The sequence below is a fragment of the Clavelina lepadiformis genome, chromosome 8 (assembly GCF_947623445.1).
Source record: "Clavelina lepadiformis chromosome 8, kaClaLepa1.1, whole genome shotgun sequence".
Classification (NCBI taxonomy): domain Eukaryota; kingdom Metazoa; phylum Chordata; class Ascidiacea; order Aplousobranchia; family Clavelinidae; genus Clavelina; species Clavelina lepadiformis.
This window is the reverse complement of record NC_135247.1, coordinates 9,928,630-9,938,184: the sequence shown is the minus strand read 5'-3', so window position 1 is coordinate 9,938,184 and position 9,555 is coordinate 9,928,630. Positions and strand designations below refer to the sequence as shown.

The window sequence follows — 9,555 nt, the reverse complement described above, 5'->3', positions numbered from 1 at the left end:
CTTGTGTTCTCGGTTATTTGTAATATTGAGAAAGTGTACAGCACCTACAATAAAAGCCTTTTCTGGCAAACGGTATTTGTTATAATATAATACGAACGTTCGGCTATCAGAAAGGTTAGAGAATTCTAACCGCACGCAACAATAGAGTCAGATACTAATGTAGTAGGTTAACTAAGTCAATAACGTAACGTAAGCTAAGACCGATAAACTCTGCATCTGTATCTGCATCTGTCGGCATCAACCTCTACATCCTAAAACGACCCCAACCTCTACATTTCTGGTGACCCCGACGTTCCGACATTTCTGATGACCCCGACGTTCTAGTGACCACCGACATTTCTGGTGACAACCCGACGTTCTACTGACAACCCGACGCTTCGACGTTCTAATAAACCACCGACGTTCTAGTGATCACTGACGATCTTGTGTCAAAAACGACGCGTTTCAATTCTCACACTCTCGCAATTCGCACAACCGTTCTTCACTGGTAAGTGGATTTTTCACTTTTTATACAACTACTTGCAACCATAGCTTGTAAATGCATGCTCATCGGCTTGTACCTTATTAAATTAGCTTAAGCTATTCTTATTGTGCTGCATTGTGCTGCAGTTTGAAATAAAAGTTTCTTGTTGTAAAGTATTTTTTGGTTCAATTGTGAACAATTTTTGCGGTGCGCCGCCTAAAACATTTTCTATCGGTTTTGATAAATGTCACAACCTGTGCCGACACAACGAAAAGTTACTTCGGTGCCTGGCAAAGCTAAGACAGAATACCACATGAGCACACGATCAACCGACCGTTCCAACGAGTCAATTAATAATACAACTATGTCGAACGAAAACGGGGAGGGATCTGCAAATACTCCCGATAATGGCATTGCTGGTCCGTCTGGTCTGGGTACTAGTAACCAATTACCAACAAACGCGCAACCACAGAACAATACTTTACGAAACGATTTGTTTTCACACGTTAAACTTCCTACCTTTTGGAAATTTAATCCCGAAGCGTGGATTTCTCACCTTGAACATAAATTTTCTCTTTATCAAATCACTTCTCAAACTAATCGTTACTTGTTGGCGGTAGAGGCAATTCCTGCGAAAGACCTCGCGCTCCTTCGGTTACCTTCGGCGTCAGCACAGAACTGCTACGACATATTGATCAATGAAATCTTGAGAAACTTTGATAAACGTGAGGACCATTTAGATTTTTTGTTGGCGGACCTGACGCTGCACGATCAGTCCCCGAAACATTTAATGCGCGAATTAATGAGCGCAGTAGGTCAAGAGAATCTTACTCCGCCAGTCGTCAAACTAATTCGTGCTAAATTCCTTAAAGCGTTACCACCAGACGTCGCAATTGCGTTAGCCAGCGTGGAACATCACGATCTCCAGAACCTTGCAAGCAGAGCCCACGAAATCTTGCTGCTTAAACAACCAAAAACTTCTTCGCACAACCTTTCCCTTGCCATCACTGATACGGATGACATTGACTACCCAATGCAACCGCAAATACAGCAAATTCAATTGTCTAAACCACCGCGCTATACACGATCTAACGCTAACAACGAATCTAAGAGTTCCGGGCAAAGAAATACGAATTTCACAAATCAAAATACGCCAAACCAACGCAATTCATTTAACTCAGCATGGCAACAACGATCACCACGCACAAACAATGGACAGTTTCACAAATCATACAGCAACAACGGGTTTAATCGAGATAATCGCCGACAAAATGGTTCTTCTTTTGCAAACCAACGCAAATATAATTTTTTACATTCATCCCCCACATTTCAGAAACCAGACTACCAACGTAGCAATTACCCTTGCGCGTCTGATGCTTCTAATGGCTTATGTTATTACCACGCCCGCTTCGGTAGGGATGCGCGCCGCTGTCACCCAAGTTGTAGCATGTGGGAGAACCAATCCCGCCCAACAAAAAACGCGTGGCGATCGACGCAACATTAACCCCGTCAGTCCCGTCGATCGCATCAACAATAAAAAGAGGCTGCCCCTTGTTAACTGTATATGATCACGCCAATAGTATTCACTTTTATGTAGATAGCGCGGCAGCAACTTCTCTTTTGTCCGCTAGTTTAGCTGACGTATCAAACCGCAAACCGCAAACACCGCTTTTCGCTGCTAACAGCACGCCAATTACTACGTATGGCACTACACAACTTAATGTTTCCCTTCATCCTCGTTTTTCTTATCCCTTTGAATTTGTGCTTGCGGACACACCTTTTTGCATATTGGGGCTGGATTTCCTCACTGAATACAACTTTGTTTTGGATCTTAAAGCCAAGCATCTCATAGATGTACCGAACCAACAGCAATATACGTTAGAGCCTGTTGAAAGTGATCCTGTTCGCATATCCATTCTCAGCCAGATAGATCCTGTTGCAGACCTTTTACATCAATTTCCAGACTTGCAAAAACCCATGTCAGCTGTTAAACCAGTGAAGCATTCCATCGTTCACCACATCCATACCACAGGTTCTCCTGTACGTGCACGTCCACGTCGATATAGCCCAGAAACAATGCAGATCTTGAAGAAAGAAATTGACAGCTTGCTGGAGCGAGAAATTATCCGATACAGTGATTCTCCTTATGGAAGTCCGGCCTTGCTCGTTCCTAAAGGCTCTTCTGGCAATAAATATCGTCTTGTCGTTGATTATAAATTAGTCAACAAACAAACAATCGACAGCTGTTACCCTCTTCCGTTCTTACATAGTTTTTCCGAGGTTTTGTATGGTAAAACTGTCTTCTCTAAATGCGATCTCCAAAACGCCTTTCATCAAATAAAAGTGGCTCCAGAAGATGTCCATAAAACGGCGTTTGTTTGCCCCCTAGGACAATTTGAATACACAAGACTCCCATTCGGTTTATCGGGCGCCCCACGGACCTTTTCCAGACTAATAGGGGAAGTAGTACGTCCCCTTCAGCACCTTGGAATCTTTGCTTACCTCGATGATATCATCATTGGAAGTAGTAACCTATCAGAACATCTTGAACACCTTAAGTTGCTTTTTCAACGACTTGAGGAATTTGGCTTAACGCTCAATTTAGACAAAAGTGAATTCAACCGCGAGTCTCTTGACTACCTTGGCCATCACATAAATTCTGAGGGTATACGACCAACTCAAGAAAAAGTGCAGGCCATTCTTGATTACCCACAGCCACAAACCTGCAAACAGCTGAAACGTTACTTGGGAATTTATTGCTATTATTTTCGCTTTCTGAAGCATTGTTCCACAACCTTACAACCGCTTTACAAGCTAGTTCCGAACAGTCGCAGCAAACGCGCGGCCCCTTTAACATGGAATGTCGAAGCCGAATGCGCCTTCGCCAGCAGCAAACAAGCTATTGCAAATGCTAGCACTTTAGCGTTTCCGAAACTCCATGCTCCAACTTATCTAACAGTTGACGCTTCGTTGACCGGTATTGGAGCGACATTAGAGCAATTGCAAGGAAATCAACTTGTTCCTTTGGCCTTCTTTTCAAGACAGCTGAACGCTACTCAACGTAAATACAGTTGCTTTGACCGAGAGCTGTTGGCCGCTTACAAGTCAATACGTCATTTCCGCTACTTCTTGACAGGCCGACAATTCACTTTGCGTACAGACCATCTCCCTCTGGTTTCAAGTCTCAGTAAGCTCTCCGAACATTACTCTCCAAGACAGTTCCGGCAATTGTTGTTTGTTTCAGAATATACAACAACCATTGAGCACATCAAAGGCTCTGCCAATGTTGTGGCGGACCTCTTGTCAAGGTCTCAACCTTCGGCACCCAACATTAATACTCTTTCGGACGTTCCGCCTCCTTTAGAGTATGAGAAAATAGCACAAGCTCAAGCCAATGATCCTGCTATTCAAAGACTACGCACCGCTACAACATCACTCAAACTCCAGGACTGCAAGCTGCCCAATAAGGACCTTACCATCCTTTGTGACGTGTCCACTGACACAGAGCGTGTTCTAGTTCCTTCCTCCTTCCAACGTCAAGTATTCCTGCACTTACATAATTTATCGCATCCTGGAAAAAAAGCCACAATTAAGCTCATCAAGGAAAGATTTATATGGATAGGGATGTGTAAACAAATCGCTACCTGGGTTCAACAATGCCCAAACTGCCAGGAAGGAAAAATTTTCCGCCACACTAAAACCGCACCGGGGAAATTTAAAATTCCCTACGGACGATTTTCTGATGTTGCAATTGACTTGATTGGACCACTACCAACCTCCCATGGTTACAAATACATCCTTACATGTATTGACCGTTATACGCGTTTCGTTCAAGCCATACCAATCCCTGATGCCACCACGGAAACCGTCGCCGCTTACTTTGTAAATCACTGGTGTTCCTTGGTCGGTGTTCCAATCATCCTCACAAGTGATCGTGGACCATGTTTCATAAGTTCCGCTTGGGCGGAAATTATGCGCTCGCTTGGTATTCAACACAATCTGACTACAGCTTACCACCCCACTTCCAATGGAATTACAGAACGCGCAAATGCAGAGATCAAGCGCGCCATCAAGTGTTCAGACGAACCTGAACGTTGGTTTCACAAATTGGGTTTTATTGTCTTGGCTCTGCGTAATCGCTATCTCCAGGATTTGAAATGTACACCTGCTGAGTTAGCTTTTGGACACACCTTACGGCTCCCAGGTGGTTTCTTTTCTGATTCCAAGCTTACCTCTGCAGTTCCTACATCCAGCTACCTCGGTGCCTACCGAGACTTCATCAACGACCTTCAGTTTACTCCAACGACCGCTCATACAAAATTCATGCAGTCCTACGTGCATCCGGATTTGAAACATTGTGACCGCGTTTATGTTAGATGCGATCATGTCAAACGTGCGTTAGAACGCCCTTATGTTGGTCCTTTTCCAGTATTGGAAAGATACGAAAAATATTTTGTAATATCCCGTCATGGCAAACCGGATCGCGTCTCACTCGACCGTCTCAAACCTAGCTATACAATTGATATTGATGCTCCCTCACCATCATCCTCCTCGCATCAACAAAATTTTTCTTTGCAGACTCGACACCCTGCTCCTCAGTCAGTCTCCGCTACTTCAGCGAAACAGCAAACGACACCACCTACTGTCACTGCTCCTGCTTCTATAAAACCGCCTGAAGTTGTAAAGACTTCTCGGACTGGTCGCAAAATCATTCCACCGAAACGGTTCTCTGACTAAACAACACAACATGTTCGTTTGTCTGCTGCTTACATGTTTCTTTTTGTTCACATCCGCCGCTCAGACGAATCTTCATCCGGATACACAGAAATTTCTGTTATGTCAGCGTTCGCATTCTCTCGGGTTATATACCTTTGATGACGACATACATTGTCAAACGCAGACACCCTTCTCCATACACAACTGCTCTGCTACCGTGTTTGCTCCAGATCTGCATCTCCAGAAGATTCCTGCAACAGTTTGCACTTCACAGATTACTTCCTGGAGCACTACTTACTTCTTTTTTGGGAGTTATCAAAAATCGGCCAACACCTTTGACGCACACCCACCGTACAACCCAGAATGTTCGTCGTGGAATAAAACCAACGTTTCATCACATGGACCGCTGATCCTGTCTAATCCTGCGGCGTACTCAACACGCAATGCAGTCCATTATAAGTTTGTCTGGCCGACTTCAGCTTCTGGAACAGTAACAAACGACTTCTTGTTTCACACTACAATTTACTACGATTACGTCACGGACACAATGACGTCGTCTCTTGGATCTCTTGCATCGTGCTCAATCGGGCGTGGATACTGCTTAACGGGCAATCGTATGTTTATATGGCGAGTACCTTCGCATATCAACTGCCCACCAACCAAGCCTCTCGGGACTCACAAGATGCTCCTCCATTACAACTCTACGTCCTTATATAGAGTTTCCTTACCTGATCTCGGGATCTCGGTACATCACTGGAGGAAATGCTCCTCTCGTGCGAAAAACTGCTATGGCAAACATATTCACTGCGACAACAACAACTTTATCTTTCGCTACCAACAATGTACAGAGCTCGACAGACTCGCTCTTTTTCGTCCTAACCGGCTAAGGCGTGCCCCTTTTCGAACGCCATACTCTCAATTCGAGCGACTTTTTGCAACCTTCGACACACAACAGGACGACCTTATTTCAGAAGTTCTCACTACCTTCAACGAAGAGAACAAGTTCCTACATTGCCAACTCACGAAGCTAATTGGCACACTCTACAAAGCAATTGGGAAGATCTTCCCTACTGAGATACTCACTACTACTCTTGGACATCAAACCATGGGTTCCAGCCTTGGAGATTTTATGTCCAGAGCAGCATGTCACTCTATCAACGGTACCGTCTTACCGTCACTTGCGTACCGAAACGCATTCAGCCAACGTCCTCTCATCAAATATCGCGATCAAAACGGCCACAGTCAATACGGCCAACTCATTTCAGACAACATTGTCCTACCGGGAGTGCACCTGCTGGAATCGTATCGACCAGCAAGAAGTTTTGTCTTCCGAGTTCTGGGACACACTGTCCTGTATCACAACTATACTTTATCGCACGAACATGTGCAGGTGCATCAACTCAACTTACCTTTGTCGCCTATACACGTCAACTACAAGGCACCCGACTACGAGAAAATTCTCAACGAGCTACCTGACTCTGACTCGTTTACTGATCTACAATCGCTGCTCAGCTCTATGTCTGAAGCCAACCTTCTCAAGGAACAAATGCGACATGTCATGACAAGCCTTACTACTACTACTGATGAAACTATGATCAACGGATCCTACGTCGCAGACACATTCGCACACGCCGCGAAACAAACGTTACTCCTTGCTCTGTCGCAAATTACGAATCCATTTCTCTCAGCCCTTATATTCATCCTGCAACTCCTTGCCATGATGTGGGCCCTCTTCCATACCGTCGGGTTTATCCGATCGTCTCCGCACCATTTGCAGTATGCCAGATCCCTTGTATCCCGTGTCCGCGCTTGGCGCCACCAACAGCAGGCGCCGGTTGCAAGACCTCAACTACCACAACCGCTGCCCTTGCCTCGGCGTTCTCGTGATGAACCGTCTCCGTCCGGATCTGCTGATGACGCACCGCCCGCTTCATCTTCTCGTGATAATTTCGCGAGCACCCACACACTTTAAGTTTCACTATGTGTATCACCTTGCTTCAATACCGATAATGTCCTTTGCATGTACAATTTTGCCGTTTTCCCTTGTCGCCGCTTTCGATTTTGTAACCGTTTTGCTTCGTTGCATGCTTAGTAGCTTATTCTTGTGCTAGTATCGTTTTCACTTTTCCCGCCTTATTGCATGCTAACTATTCCTGTGCATGAGTTTAGCTGTTTCAACCCACCTCAATAGGGGGAGGTGCAGTTGCAAAAAATTTACCCTCTACCCCTTTAGTTTCTCCACAGACTTTGCTGCCACTACCATTGCTGCCAAAACCACTTCAGTATGTCGACGGTATCTGATTCCTCCGCTGACGTTCAAATTGACGAAATCACTTCAGTTACTGAGATGATTCCCGACTCACCCGATTCACCGGTTCAACAATCATCTCCCGCGCCGTATGTGCCGATCGTCAGACCTGGGGAGCAAGGCGCTCCTGCCCCCATGCCCCAGAGCGCTGATCTAGCAGATATACAAGCTACGGTGTTACAACCAGTACATAGACTATTTCGGCCGTTTAAAACAACCGTTACAATGCCGACCCTTGCGGTTCCTGCGCCGCCAACCACTTCGGCTGAGGATCTACTACTTTGGTTCCAGCAGCTGGATGAACTGTTCCAGCTGGTTCCTGATTTTGAGTTTATGAGCAAAATCCTTACCATGGTAGCAGCCACACCTGCTTTCCACATGGCCCCCTTGATGAAGTATATATCCAACGGGGTTACGGACAAAACCCTGGAATACGAACAGTTCAAACAATTTTTGCATGCCCGGTTAATCTTGGAGATACCCTCCAACATGTAGCTATATTACCATCAGTTATTTTAAGCATATGTTACAGTTCATTCATTTGTATATAACTTCAGTTTTTTGTTTGTGCTTGCTCGCCATTGCCACCTTCAGTACGTTACATGTTAATTGTCATCTTTTTCCTTCCGTAGCGGGGGAGGAATGTGGCGGCTTGGCTCGCTTTTGTAAAATCCTTACGTCTTTCGTAGAAATGTGTTTTCCAGAACAATTGGAGTTTTTAAACTTTCAGTCCCGCCACATCATTCTTATGAAAGAGTTTTCCAGCTAGTAAATGGAGTTTAAAACTTGCCTTTTCAGAACACTGCAAACTACCGTTGGTATATTTGAAAACTTGCTACGAATAACTTCGTGTGAAAGCTCCTTATTTAGTACGTTACCAGGTCGCTTCCAAGTAACTGTTTCCAACTTAACCAAATTTAATTTGCATTGCAAACACACCGATTTTCACGTTCACACGCTTTGAAATGTTCATGCCTTTTTTGTCATATATTTCCGCCACATCGCAGCACGTTTTATAAGCTTGAACTTTTGTGTGAGACTCCCCCTGAGCCTCAGAACCTCAGTCACAGACGCGAAGTTATAGACATATGTAATACCGTACTACTGTAGTTGTGGTGATTGAATCAGTAGACATCGTGTAAACAGTCACATGACTTGTGTTCTCGGTTATTTGTAATATTGAGAAAGTGTACAGCACCTACAATAAAAGCCTTTTCTGGCAAACGGTATTTGTTATAATATAATACGAACGTTCGGCTATCAGAAAGGTTAGAGAATTCTAACCGCACGCAACAATAGAGTCAGATACTAATGTAGTAGGTTAACTAAGTCAATAACGTAACGTAAGCTAAGACCGATAAACTCTGCATCTGTATCTGCATCTGTCGGCATCAACCTCTACATCCTAAAACGACCCCAACCTCTACACCTTTTATTGGTTAACTGTTATACTTTTATTATTTACTTATTAGACTCTAATAAACATTTTGAGACACGTTAGAACTTTTTGCAATGTGAATTGCACATTTGGCACCATATAGTTCACAAGGCAATTTTTAGGACCTATATAACTAATGTATAGTGCAAATTTTTTAGTTAAGTTCTTTTAACGATAACAGACAAACCTTTTATTGGTTAACTGTTATACTTTTATTATTTACTTATTAGACTCTAATAAACATTTTGAGACCCGTTAGAACTTTTTGCAATGTGAATTGCACATTTGGCACCATATAGTTCACAAGGCACTTTTTAGGACCTATATAACTAATGTATAGTGCAAATTTTTTAGTTAAGTTCTTTTAACGATAACAGACAAACCTTTTATTGGTTAACTGTTATACTTTTATTATTTACTTATTAGACTCTAATAAACATTTTGAGACCCGTTAGAACTTTTTGCAATGTGAATTGCACATTTGGCACCATATAGTTCACAAGGCACTTTTTAGGACCTATATAACTAATGTATAGTGCAAATGTTTTAGTTAAGTTCTTTTAACGATAACAGACAAACCTTTTATTGGTTAACTGTTATACTTTTATTATTTCCCTTTTAGACTCTAAT

General features: G+C 43.5%; 1 protein-coding gene across 2 annotated transcripts; it reads left to right on the top strand.

Moving 5' to 3' along the window:
* The first annotated feature begins 312 nt into the window (after positions 1 to 312).
* LOC143469236 (uncharacterized) lies at positions 313 to 8,900 on the top strand. Of its 2 annotated transcripts, none has more exons than XM_076966866.1 (2): positions 313 to 487; positions 7,424 to 8,900. In XM_076966866.1, exon 2 carries the CDS (start codon positions 7,464 to 7,466, stop codon positions 7,980 to 7,982), a length of 519 nt encoding a protein of 172 aa, XP_076822981.1. In that variant the 5' UTR covers positions 313 to 487; positions 7,424 to 7,463; the 3' UTR covers positions 7,983 to 8,900. The 2 variants fall into 2 exon arrangements, with proteins under 2 accessions (XP_076822981.1, XP_076822980.1); XM_076966865.1 differs by having other exon boundaries at positions 7,413 to 8,900.
* Positions 8,901 to 9,555: the final 655 nt, after the last annotated feature.

What these genes read in the sequence shown, in the direction of transcription:
- LOC143469236 (XM_076966866.1), top strand. Translation starts at nt 7,464, where the DNA reads ATGTCGACGGTATCTGATTCCTCCGCTGACGTTCAAATTGACGAAATC.